This window comes from Galendromus occidentalis, unplaced genomic scaffold, assembly GCF_000255335.2.
Source record: "Galendromus occidentalis unplaced genomic scaffold, Mocc_1.1 scf7180000077471, whole genome shotgun sequence".
NCBI classification, from domain to species: Eukaryota; Metazoa; Arthropoda; class Arachnida; order Mesostigmata; family Phytoseiidae; genus Galendromus; species Galendromus occidentalis.
In genome coordinates, this window is record NW_003805459.1 from 11,932 (window position 1) to 25,185 (window position 13,254).

At 51.5% G+C, this 13,254-nt stretch overlaps 1 protein-coding gene across 1 annotated transcript; it reads right to left on the reverse strand.

Annotated features, from left to right (window-relative positions):
* Positions 1-2,781: 2,781 nt before the first annotated feature.
* On the reverse strand, positions 2,782-3,690 carry LOC114828292 (uncharacterized). Its single transcript, XM_029111814.1, has 4 exons — positions 3,556-3,690; positions 3,220-3,326; positions 3,069-3,126; positions 2,782-2,922 (listed from the first exon to the last, which is right to left on the reverse strand). Exons 1-4 carry the CDS (start codon positions 3,688-3,690, stop codon positions 2,782-2,784), a joined length of 441 nt encoding a protein of 146 aa, XP_028967647.1.
* Positions 3,691-13,254: the final 9,564 nt, after the last annotated feature.

Genomic DNA, 13,254 nt, shown 5'->3' on the forward strand with positions numbered 1-13,254 from the left:
GCGCCGATTGCGTATCGAGGGACGCTGCTCCGGTCATTTCACAGCCGACTCCTCGAGCAGGAGGCTCTCGGGCTGCTTCTGATGTCGATAATTCCGTTCGCTGTGAAAGCACAAAAGTCGCTCCAAGTTTCGCCTATCGCAGGCTTCGCGAAGAGGCGGGCTCGCGGCGAAGCGGCAGACCGAAGCGGTCATGCGCATGAAAATTTCCATAGAATTGTCGTTTTCACCATTTGCACCTAAAACACATTGTGAACAGATCTGTCGGACGCTCATTTCAGCAGGCAATCGAATGGCATTCGATCTGTCGACCGTTTTCTTGTTGGAGAGCTTCGGGAAGCTCGAGCTATCGCACGCCTTCAAAACGGAAAATATAAGATCGTATGCGCTAACCGAAGCAGGAGTCGCTGATGGGAAATCGACATAGGATGCCCATAGCCGGAGTTTTCTACTCATAGATTGCTACCGTCGGTTCTTACCGGGAACTTGAGTGGCCGCGGTAGGGGCCGCACCCTCCGTTCGCACGCAAGTGAGAAATCGTGGGATTTTCCGCACGAGAAAATCCGCTTAATTCCTGGCTCGTGAGCTCTCCTGCTTTCTTTCTCTCCTCCTTGGACAAAGGATGCATCTTCGTGGAACATTTGGAAACTATATGAAGGAAAAAAGGCAGAGCACCAGTGAGCCGGAGAGGACCTACAGGCCGAGCGTCGATAGTTTCTTGAAATTCCCTAGCTACACCACCGCAGCTCGCCTCTGCGAATACGTCGTACACTGACCCAGTCAGGTCAGGGCTTGAATAGGTCTCTCGTGAATTATCGCAAGGAAGAGATAGAACACACACCGCGGTAATCAAGGGCGTTTAATCTTTGTAATGGACACAATTAGTCATCACTAAGCGTGCTCCAGCATTATCAGCCTAACTCAGGCACAGTCGGACGCGCTGAGCTTACGGGCCATCCGAGCTAAATCCTCGAAGACATCGTCGGTCTGGAACAGGAGGCCCGTCTGCCGACGATGTCATATCGGAGGGCCCGGGAGGGGTACGGGTTCCTGAGGGTAGAGGCGCTAGCGATTTCTGCGAATTATGCATTGGTGGTTCTCCTATCAATCAGGACGATTTGTCCCGAGAAGGCGGCGGAAGCAGCCGTGGAGGAGCCCGACGAAAGACATGCCGGTCCAAACTCCAATGTATCCGCTCAGGTAACCGAGGGTGACCTCCGGCTGAAAACCAGACATCTCATTCTCATTCGCTCTTAACGTCCAGAATCGGCATTTTCCTTTCAAGTGAATCACGAAGAGCTCCACAGATCTCAACCGGGTGCATCCTTCCTGGCTTATCATTCTCGCGGAAAGGGTTCTTACACCGAGGGCTTGACTGTATCTGTAGATTTCTACGCTGGATGTCGCAAACGAGATGATCAGGGAAGACTTGTGGCTGGAATGGAAGCGAAACGTGACCCGGATTCTCCTGAGGGATCGCTCATTTTTCCTCATGACGGATAATTCTCCAATCCACTCACATCTCTGGGCTAGGTTGTTCTATTTTGGCGAGTCCCGCCAGTTTGACGTCATAAATGACGTCACTGCAAACCATGAAATAGTTAATCCTGATCCGAGGAGAGAGGGCGACGAGGCAGAGTTTCGTGATCCTGCTCTACGCAGCTCTATCGGAGTAACACGTTAGACTCACTTGCAGCCAAGTCGACATTTCTTCTGACATCGATCCGAGATGTTGTGAGAGACCACGGCCTCTTCGCAGCTCTCTGCGAACGGAGAAAAAAATTTCGGCATAAGCTCTCGAGGACTCCACATCTCCTTTTCGTTGTATGTGCTGTCCCATGGCAGGGCTACTCACTGAAATCAGTGAATTCGCAGAGATTTCGAGCGTAAACTGCGGAATATTCGTGGGTTGGCATGGTACAGTTGCAAAATTGTAGTTCGAGCGCCATCTGACATTCCTGAACACAGCCGTGGAAAGTGTTATATCCACCGAAAAACTGACGGTATTCTTCGGCCTCGTACCGCTCGCAATCGGTTTGGAAGGGTCGAGGTAAGCGTTGTACACTTTGCTGAAATCATTCTTACGGCTTATCCATGTGTGAGCCCGATGCGTACTCGATGCGATTATTTTATCGTCGCCGGACAGTCTGAGGAAAAGTTTCGACTTTGAGTGAATCGTATACATCTTCGAGCGAACGAGAGCACGAACCTGGCTGACTGAAGCTTCCACGAGGCTTCCAGGGAACATGAAAATGCTCTCTATTGTCACGGGCGGGTTCGTCGAGCTCCGGTGTACGTATACGGGGAGCATGTTCGTTCCGAGGAAGGAGAGCATGTACGTACTGTTCCAGATGAGGTCCACTTGAAGCTCTGGAAAAAATGCGCTCGAGCAATGGAAATCCGGCGTGAAGTACCGACATGGTTCCGATTCGGACCTTGAAAGGATACGGCTTGCATTTTTGTACTTCCACGAACCGTATAGCCACGGAGTCAGGCAGCGATGGAATATGTGGGTTGGGGGCAGTCCGTGGGCATCGAATACGAAGCAGAAGCGTACTGGATTCTTGAAGTAGGCTCTGCGGAGGCTGATGTAGGAGTTCCAGTGAATTTTCATAGCATGGGCAATGTATCAGATATGAGTATTGGAACCGTGATGGAATCCGTACGGAAGTCCCGAGATTCCCACGGAGAATCATGAGAGCCATCTCATCCGATCAAGGCTCGACAAGGGTCTTAGACAAGTCTTTGGGATAGGACATGAATTCCGAGATCAAGGACAGGATCTTACAAAGATTCACAATCGAAGGGGTCGCAGCCTTCGGCCTGACTGGCCATCCGGCAATCGAACAGTTTTTTGATGTTCGGTTGACCGAAATACCTCCACGCAGCATATACGGAAGCTTTCGGAATCGAATACCGATGCATCTGGAATCAATGCTCTTGTAATGAAACTTAGCCGACTATATCCACGAATCTCCGTGCGTTCTGGAGAGAAAATCGGCACGAACTATGTATGCTCCAGCTGGGATGTTGTATGCTCTGGACCGAGGTTTTGAGCCCCTACAACTCACCACGTCCTTCCTCGAGCAATTTTTGGGGAAGTATCGGCAGACTTGGCTCAGGTTGAACCTGAACAGACAAAGGAATGCCGATCAATCATTCCGACCCTTCGTCATGCTTTCAGTATTTGAGCCGGAGGAAATTCGCAAACAAGGACCTCACCAGCTCTCCGGACAAACAGTGACCGCTGGGAAATCTGCCGCATCCTTCTCGATGATAGAGGACACAACGGATGGGTAGTCGAGGTAGTTTTTGATTGTGAAGGTCACCTGGTAGGGGCAAAAGGGCTGCCCTTCAAATCATCTCCTTTGGTTCGACTTCAACCCACCGGGACCCTCTCAGACCAAGAGTCACTCGCATGACGGCGTGCGATGCGATCGCGCGAACCACGAACCGAACAATCGAGTAGCTCTCGACTAATCCGTGGAAGTCTCGCTTCCTCTCGAAAAATCTGTCATGGAGTCTAAAGGCAGAGCCTCTGAGGTTTACATGCATTACCTGATAGAGCATCCCGATGCCACAGACGGAGAATACGACGAAAGCGAAGGTTTTCTCGAGGAAGCCCTCACTAAGAAATCTCAGCTTGTGCTTCGGCAGTCGGGACGCTATGTCCTTCAGCTCTTGCTTGAACATGCCGCAGAATCGGTTCCGGGATCCTGAGCCTCCAGATCCTACACGAGCCCGAGCATTGCTTTGATTCCGAGCAAATACGAACAGGATTCAGCGAGGTTCGGAGTTTTGCTGCTGAGAGTCGGAGCATGTTCGCCCCGATGTCTGGTAAAATCGAAACCTTGTCCAATTTGTGCGGTACAGCGCCGAAGTCGCGTGTAATTGAGACATTCCAATCAGCCGGTCAGACCAAGTGAAAGATCTCGGAACTTGTAGGCTTGTGCGCTCGCAGTCCCAGCTAAATACGACGAAAAACGAAAAATCCCTGGTAGCGCGATGCATTTACGAGTGCCGCCGATAGTGTTTCGTGGTATTTCCCTGGGCTACGATCAAGCGCCGTCGGACATTCCATTACCCACAGTCGGTCTATCCGACGTCAGAATAGGCGCGCGGTCCCAGAGAGCAGGTGTAGGGCACATTGGAGCTTTGTTCAGGAGAAAGCCGAGGAGGGAGAATTCACTCGTAATCTCATTGTTAACAAACGTGTTTTTGACGGAGGAGAAGTCTTATCGGTCAGCCCAGAGAGCGTTCTTGTGTCCGATTAGTTGGATACTCGGAAAAGAAAAGTTTAAGTGGAATGGAACGAAGATTCCGACGCGCAGGGTTCAGATTGCTCGGCGGACGAGCGGAACTTTTAATTGGCTCTAATCTCTTTCGGGGTCCAGAGAGATTGAGGGACATACTCGATTGTTCTGAGATATCCGCAATGGTCCCGAATCGCTTGCGGATCGTGTCCCTTCCACCTCGAGGTGGAATAAGCTCCAGGAACTTGGCGAAAATCACCGGTCGGGTCTAGCTTTCGGTGTTCAGGTTTTCAGATTTGATAGTTTCCCGATCTGATCCGAGTGAAGAGCCGCTCCCGATTGGTCGTGCAGGCCCCGCGCCAACAATCGTTGGATCGCTTCATGTTATCGAGTCCGTTCGATTCGAGGATATCACCTATCTGTATTCGAGCGGTGCAATGCGGGGAGAGCCGAGTGGGACCTCCAGAAGCTGAGTGAGAGGAGGCACAACACAGCCATTATCTTGCATCGCTTGTTGTGCTTAATGCACTTCACGTGTTGCGAAGGCCGCACCAAACAGGTCCTCCTCTCTCAGCAAAGTCTTTAGTGTGTTTATTAATAGGGTTGAGACGTGCTCGGAATGGCTGATTGCAAAACCAGAGTGATGTTCAGCCCCTTCCATTTCTCAGACGCGCACAGCGAAGATGCTGCTCGCAGCATCTCACGCAGGACTGCTCAGCAGCAACCGAACATGCCGTCCACTTATTTCAGGCAGCCCTCGACGAAAAGCTGCAGCTACGTACATTCCGCAATGCTGACCGTCTGGGGGAGCCCCCAGTGACGTCGGCGCTCTCGATGTCCAATATCCGGCTCTCGAGCTCCGCACCGACGGCTTCCGTTTCTTTGACGGCGCGCCGACCTTCAACAAAACTCGGGTTCAGAATGAGCTTCGAGGAATCTATACTCAATGTCGGATTCTAATTTTGCTGATGCAGCCCATATGCACACTGGCCAGTTCGATCGGGGTTTCTGACTCCTGTAGACCGCGATAGAGAGCAAGATACTGTTTGGAGGCACCGCGCCCTTAACCGATGTTCTACCCTGTGTAGTCCGGAAGCCAAAGGTTGCCGTGATGCCGGATGGGACAGTAGAGAGTGTCACATAATATGCCGCCCCGGATCTCATGTCCCGAGACCTCGTGATTGAGTTGTGGGATCATAATTGCCTTGATGGTGGCGCCGGTGACCAATCACGCTAGACGTGACGACAGCTCGTGCTCCACTGTAATTGGGGGTTTTCCACACGCGTGAGCCGAGAGTTTCCTGGCGCAATATGGGCGTAGAGCGCATCCCATGGATCTCACTGAGGGGCATTCGTGAGCTGGCTTCGGAAGTCCATGTTGCACGCTATGTGATATTTTTCGGACGATATTCGAGGGGAGGACGTCGTGTGCGGTGAAGATGAGAAGAAAAGCTTTCCGCTCAATAGGAATCGTTCGAATCGAAAAAGCTGTCCGCGACATCTTCGACCGAAGTCCCCTCCCGCGTGCTCGTACACGATGTTATCACCAGACGCGGCAAAAGTACGAGGGGGCAGCTTCTGGAAATATTGGGTGAGTGAATATATGAACGAGCCGCATCTCGGAGCCCTCACGTCCGAGCCGATGAGTCACTTCTGAATATCTCGACTGCTTCGTTGAGTTTGTTGATCACTCGGAAGTCGAATTGCAGTACGATAGCGACGAGGGTCACACTCGTAGTGAGGAAACTCACAAGCTGGGATGTTGTAATCGCGAAGCCACCCAATAAGCTCATAGAGTCCCAACGTTCGCGGTATCTTAGAATGTCCAAAATGTCTCGAGCTGGCGCTCCGTTGGAACGCGGTATCCGATAGCGCATCAGTTTCTCGGTCTGATCGCAAAGAGACTCAAGGCTGCTCCCTCCTACCGCAACTAGGATCAATTGACACAGAAAGGAGAAATGGATGAGCAAGAGAGCGTGGACCTTGATATCACTCAATGAGGAGCAGAACATCAAGCCAGCGATGTGGACGAGAGCCAGGAAAAATTTTATGTAGTACACCGTGATGATTTGCGCACACAGCTCGTTGATCAGCGAGGTTTTATCCCTCATCGCCCACTTTCTCTCCACAATACCAGGCTGGAGTTCTCCGTCTGAGATTCGCTGCAGGATCGTATTCTGCATCTGGCAAAGTATTCCCACGACGTGGAGGTAGACAATCGGAATGAACTGGGTGCAGAGCCAGAACGGTATCATTCCTAGTTTCAGGAGCACGTTATTTATATCTCCCGGCTCGGAAGCGATGAGGACGCTCAAGCCTTTGTGACAAGGCAGAGAAAAGAGCAATCCGCTCTGAAGCCTGCGCTCATCTTTCAAATCAACTCCAAGCAATTCTCTGAGTTTCAGTCTCCTCAAAAACAGCAATGCCATGATCTGAACTGCTACCAATATGGCGAGGAAATCGTTGATTGCGTTGGCCAAATCCGTGCAACTCAATGAGCTCTCCGAATGCCCCATGAGTGCCGAAAGAACCGGAGACAAATTTCTCAGGAACGTGAACGAGAAGCAGAAAAAACTGATTATGAGCATTGTCTGACGGAGCCGAAGCCCACATATAGATGGTGATCCCTGGTCCACAACACAGAGCGAGCGATAGAGTCGGAAGACCAAAGAAGTCGAGCTCGCTCTGAAGTGCGCGAGCTCGGCTCGATCATTGAAGCTCTTCACGGTGTCTCTAACTTTGGCTGCTCGACTTTTTTTGGACACGCTGAAGATTTCCATCGACCGAGGAATCTGACACCGCTTTCCGGAATCATCGCTCGTGGCCACGTCAACACGGAAATCACTCGATCTCATTCCACTGCTCTTCCATGCTCTCGTGGAACAAGCTTTGCTTCCGACAAGTTTCTGAGCGGCCGCGAGAGCTCGATCGATGCTCGACAATTGCTTTGAGCTTCGACCCATCTCATATTGAAGCTCGCCATACAGTTGTGATTCGCTTCGACGTTGCAGGGGAGTTCCGAACGCGACCTTGCTTGGGTTACAATACTTCCATTGTGCGACAAAAATATTTCAAAGTATCGCGAGGGAAGCCTCACAGGAATGACGACAGCCTCAATGAGATATACCCGATTTAGCCAGGAAACCAAACAGGCTTTTCAGAGAATTTTCCCGACCCCGGAATCAGGCTGCGCAAAGAAGCGCGGTTCCTGGCATCGCAATAATTCGCGGCTCCGGCTCGACGAGGGGAGTCTTCGGGGAACCGCGAGGAGTCGCATTGACCCGCGATTTCTGAGAGGACTCGATCCTGTCTCAGCTCTCAACCCACGAGGAATGGTTCTTTCAAGGGCGCGAGTCGATCAACTCACCAGAGGACTTGCGGAGAGGATCTCGCACGACGGTCTATAGGACGCAACATCGCCAACTCAAATGGAATCCGGGTCTTCTCCCGAGACCGTCCGGTCTATGTGTCGACTAAATAAGCTACGAAATATACCCTGATCCACGCAATAATCATCGATCGGATTCCTCGATCATCCTTGTCAGAGACACCTCTTCACAATCGGGCAAGGTCCCCAGAGATTCGAACAGATCCTTTGGTGCTAGCGCTAAGTGACGCGAACCTAAGTGAAGTCGATCGACCTGTGACCGATTCCAGCACCAGTCATCGATTCCTGCGTCGAACGTCAGCGGAACTTCACTGCACGACTAACTCTCGATTGAGACGGAGCTAGGGCTTATCGATTGCGATTCAGAATTCCTTCCGATGATCGGCTGGCCACATAGAGCTCGTTTCAGACCACGCTCCGCTCGCAGCAACCTCGATGCCGCGTGTACTCCGCCCCAGTGGCACCGACCATCCGAAAAATGCATTTCTGGTTCCTCTGGCGCCATCTCAGCCTAAATTGGCGAAGATAGCGTCAACGCTCCGTCTTGCAAGGCTCAGGACTGCTTCGAGCCGCTTTTTCACCGCCTTCATAGACTTCTATTTTCAGAGTTTGATGTTGACATTCGGACTCGAGTGCGGCATGTCGGTTCCTCGACCTGTGGTGAGATGCATTCGGCTCTTCTTCCTCGTCTGTGCCATACCGTTCACCTACGTGCAGGCAGGCCTGGTTCGACAATCCAGTGCACGACAAAGCTTCGGCTGCTTAGACCTCGCATTAGCGCTCAATCAAGTGGTTTCGATATGCGTTACCCTTCAGATCTTGGCCCTGTTCTACGCGAAGAAAGTGAAGATAGAAGACATTCTGAAAAGCGAACCGATAGACACATCGGTCATGCTGTATGCGTTCGCGTGCAATCTCTTGTTCGAAGCGTCCATCCCGTGTTTCTTGAAAGATGGCTACGAAAATCCAGACAAGTACATGTTCGCCTGCCATGTGGGTGCGTCTCATGTGTGGAGGACTCTGCTAGCGTTCGATGTGTGCTACCTTCATATGATCACCGTTTTGAAGACCCGGCAGCAGCGTATTCTGCGTCTTTTACAACGCCCTCTCCACGAAGTTGATCTGCAGCTCATCGTCGACCAGAAATGGACTATCCGGGACACAACAAAGGATGTGAACGGGCTCTGTGGGTTGACTCTCACGTTTTACTACCTGAAGATATTCTTCTCTATCATCAGCTCCGCTGGAGAGATATTCTGCTCGCCGGATGTGTCGGCCAGGATGGTTTCATCGGTTCTCGCTCATTCCTCTTACATAGTTATCACCTTCATGATGGCGATGCAAGGCACTCAACTCATATCATCCTGTGTCGAAGCTCATTCGGTGGCGAGTAGACTTCCGAGAAGGAGTTTGCGCGACGCTGACAGACAGGAATTGCGTGAGGTTTTGAGGTTCTCGGAGAAAGGCGATGCCTTGACCGTCTCGCTCGGTTTCAGCATGGAATTGCCGGTACTGATCTCGTTCTTCGGATCCTGTATTACAGTTGCTGCGATTTTCCTGCAGTTCGATTATAAAGTTGCGAGGAAACTCTCGAAGGCCACACAAAACATCAGAGGACTCTGAGACTGTGAAAAAGAAAACGAGCTCTAAGTAACGGTGAATATCTCAGGACATTTCGATGAACTATAGAATTGCTAATCGGTCGATTCCGGGACTGACAAGCTCGCTCCCCAAAGACAATCTCCGAGGCCCGTCGCCTCATCGCCGACTGATTCTTGTACCTGCTGCTCGCGATTCCCTAGAAAAGCTAGGTAAGAAATCTGATGGATGCCGCATCGACTCGTCAACCCGATCGACACGGCAGATCTGCGAATAGATGAAGCAGCCTCTCCCCCCAGCTCAGAGGAATTCCTCACTCGAACAGCTCCCGGAACCTCCTGCACTCCGAGGAAGACTGGACGGTCTTCGCGTCCACTCGAGTCTGCTGTGAGGGGTCATACTTGGATGAGCTTGAGAGTACTCTCGCGGAATCGCCGACTTGATAGAGATACGCTACATCTGGCCACGGAGATGAGCAAAAAAATAACATCGAGAAGCTCCGCCTAGCTTTGCATCGAACGGAATGGAACAATGTCATTTCTCGAACATCTTCCAGATCTCTCAATCAGGCTCCGATAGGCGAGGCTCCAGAGAGGATGCTTGTTTCGATCCAAGAGCGGCTGGATGGATCGTGGTGGTCAAGACGCAGCCACAAGGATTCTCCTAGTTGTATCGCCCCTCACCATGAGCGAGGCAAGGCTCGAGAAATTCCTCGGAGGAAGCCGGTGGACACAAACAACCGCACCTGAGAGGCCATCCTGTATTCTCTGCCGCTCGAAATTGCGCTCTCGGCTCCCTCGAGAGTGGACGACGAATTCCGGGTTCCGCGCTCCGTAATTTCTACCGATTTTCATGCATGCCCATGGGCCTCGCCATGTACTTGGACCTCGAGCTCAGATTCCTCAATTTCTCTCCATCGACCTTCTCTCCTTTCATCACGGCCAGTATTCACCGACGTCCTACGTCATCTGGTTCACCAGGAATGATGAACCGCGTCGATGTACGGGCGAACAGGATCGTGTCCCTCACAGATTCGAGTTGACCTCCTCAGAAGTCGACTATCGCTATACTAGATGAGAAGCTATACCGGAGAGCTTACAGATACGACGGTTAATTTCCTTGGAGAGATCGTGAGGATAAAAAAATTGAATTGAAAGCACCCCTCAATCGAGTTACCATGGAACGGATTTAAATGGCCTCATAATAATACAGTCGGACCCGCTCATAAGAGACACGCATATAAGAGACTTACGCTTAAAAGAGACAGATTCTATTCCCCAGTGTTCGAGCCCATAGTCTCCCATGTTTAAAAATTCGCGTATAGGAGACTTGAAAACTCGCTTATAAGAGAAACTCGCTCATAAGAGACTCGTCACGATTCCCCTTCTCATAGGATTCCAAGTTGAAGGATTCGCTTTTAAGAGACAGGTCCGAGCACTTTCACTACGAAACGATTTTTTCCCGAATGCGACCGCTTGTTAGGCCCTCTAGACGCGCCTTAGGCTGACGTATGCGGGCCCGTGAAGAAAGTTTCATCATTTCCAACTGCCAAACATTTCATCCGCGATTGGGTGTTTCCGCGCATAAGAGAAACTCGCTTATAAGGGACCTTTCACGGTTCCCCGAGGTCTCTCTTATAAGCGGGTCCGACTGTATCTATGTCCTCGACATTGCGGCCCGTTTGAGTCGGCGAGCGACGGATCCGATGACCTCATATCCCGCTCTACAACTTGCGCCTCGCTGAATGCGCGCGCATTCTTAGAAACTGTTGTTCCTTTGACCGGGGCAACGCTAAGAGATACCGATTTTTTGCGCGGCAGCGGTGCGTAAAACGCATTGGAAACTTTGCTCCGAGCTGCGCCTGGCAAGATTCCGTCCCGTGATGCTCGACAACACTGGCGTCCTAGGCTCTCAAATAGCGGCGGGAACAACGGTCCCCATATCCCTCCTCATGACTTCAGACCAGGAGCGGATCCAGCTTTTTTTCTTGGGGGGGGCCAAGTCATATTTTCAGGGGGGAAAGAGCCGAAAATGATGACGCGCCACCTCGCGGCCCATGCTTTTGTATAGGGATCGAAGATTCTTGGGGGGGGCCTGGCCCCCTGGCCCCCCCCCCCCCTCGGATCCGCCACTGCTTCAGACCCCAAGCATGCAACGTCTCCGCGGACGCACGAAACTCCGATGCCAAGGAATGTTTTCGCTCGCTTCCGGAATGTGTTTTCCGAACTCTACTTTCGGAGTGTGATGTTTACTTTCGGACTCGAATGTGGATTCTCCCCGCCTCGCCTTCTCACGCTCAGCGTTCGACTGATTTGTCTTGTTTGCTTCGTTCCTTTCGCCTGCGCGGTGCTCCGAATCATTTGGGAGACGGTTCTGGTCGAAGATCGGAACTTCAGTTTTCTGGATTTGGCTTTCATTCTCAACTACGTCGTATCCTTGCTGATCGTGATCCAGGTCTTGATCCTCCTAAATGTCCACAAAATCACTCTGGAGAAGCTCCTCGCCTCCGAACCCATCGGTCCGACGCCGATGCTGCTTGCCTTCCTCTTGAATTTACCGCTCGAAGTCATCAACGTCTACTTCGTCGTCATCCAGAGCCGTGGCCGAAGCAACGTCCGCGTCGCCTGCGAGGTGGCGGGTAGTCAACTCTGGAGGGCTCTCATGGTTTTTGACGTCTGCTATCTCCAACTCTGCAATGTTTTGCGATTGCGTCAACGACGCATCCAAGACCAACTGCTCGAGCCCCTAACTGAACAGAAGGTGCGGTCGATCATTCAAACGAAGTGGGAGACTCGAGATTTGACAAAAATCGTCAACACACTCTGCGGACCGACTCTCCCCTCTTTATACATGAAGACCTTTTTCTCCGTCATCTGTACGGCTGGGAATATATTCCGTCTCGCGATCTCGGAACAAAAAGTGCTCTATGTGGCCTCCGCGCATGTTTCATATGTATTGGTGCTGTTCCTCATAGCCGACCAAGGCTCACGAATAGTTTCCTCGTGTATCGATTGCCAATCGGTGGCTGACAGGCTCGCGAGAAAGACTCCATACGGGGCCGATACTTCGCAGTTGCGAGAAGTCTTGAAATTCGAGGAGAAATGGGATTCTTTGAAAATGTCGCTTGGGTTCACTGTGGAGATGCCGGTACTGATCTCCTTTCTCGGGACTTGTATTACAGTCGCAGCGATATTTTTGCAGTTCGATCATAAAGTCGTCAAAAAACTATCGGAAGGCGCGTGAGAATCGAAGACGTGCAATCAGGACCGAACCACGACAATGTAGAGTCACGTTCGATCACGTAGTCCTGTAGCATTAAGTTCCGGCAGCCGCTCTGAGTCATCGGTGATAGATACGTGAAATCCCTTACGTAGCCCGCAGGGGCGTGATCGAATTTCCTTTTTGGAGGGGGAGGGAGCGATTCAATCCTTTAGGCCACGACCTCGAGGAGGATGATGCGTCTCAACGTTCTCCGTGCTTGAGCATCTGGGCAGGGAAATCCCACCGGAGAACGCTCCCCTCGCACTCCCAGCGCACGCCACCGATGATCGGGTTGGAGTCTGTACATACTGTCTGTATATTTTGCATGCTAATATCAATAAATTATGGTATCTTGGAACTCATGAGCCCATTCAATGGGAGTATCCTGTAGGAAGGTTCTGGGGAGAATAATCCCTCTCCATGCCTCAACGCCGACGGGACGTTTTGGAGTGGTCTGGCTCGGAATGCATCCTTTACTCGTTGTCGGTACGCGGATGATGTTGAAGGAGCCTGTTCTTGACGACAGATCTCCCTGCCCCCGCCGGCTACTGCGGAAGGTGAACGATTAGGACTGGGCACCTTGGTATGCTCGTTTATTGAAACGAGTCATCTCACGATCCATTCGAGGAGTCCATCGATCTACACCTCGTGAGCCCTTGATCCAGATCGTGTTCGTCCAGGGGTTCAGAGCACAATGAGGTTTTTCACGGCCAGGTGTATGCAGATTCGATCCCTTCATTTCTATTCCGATTCTTT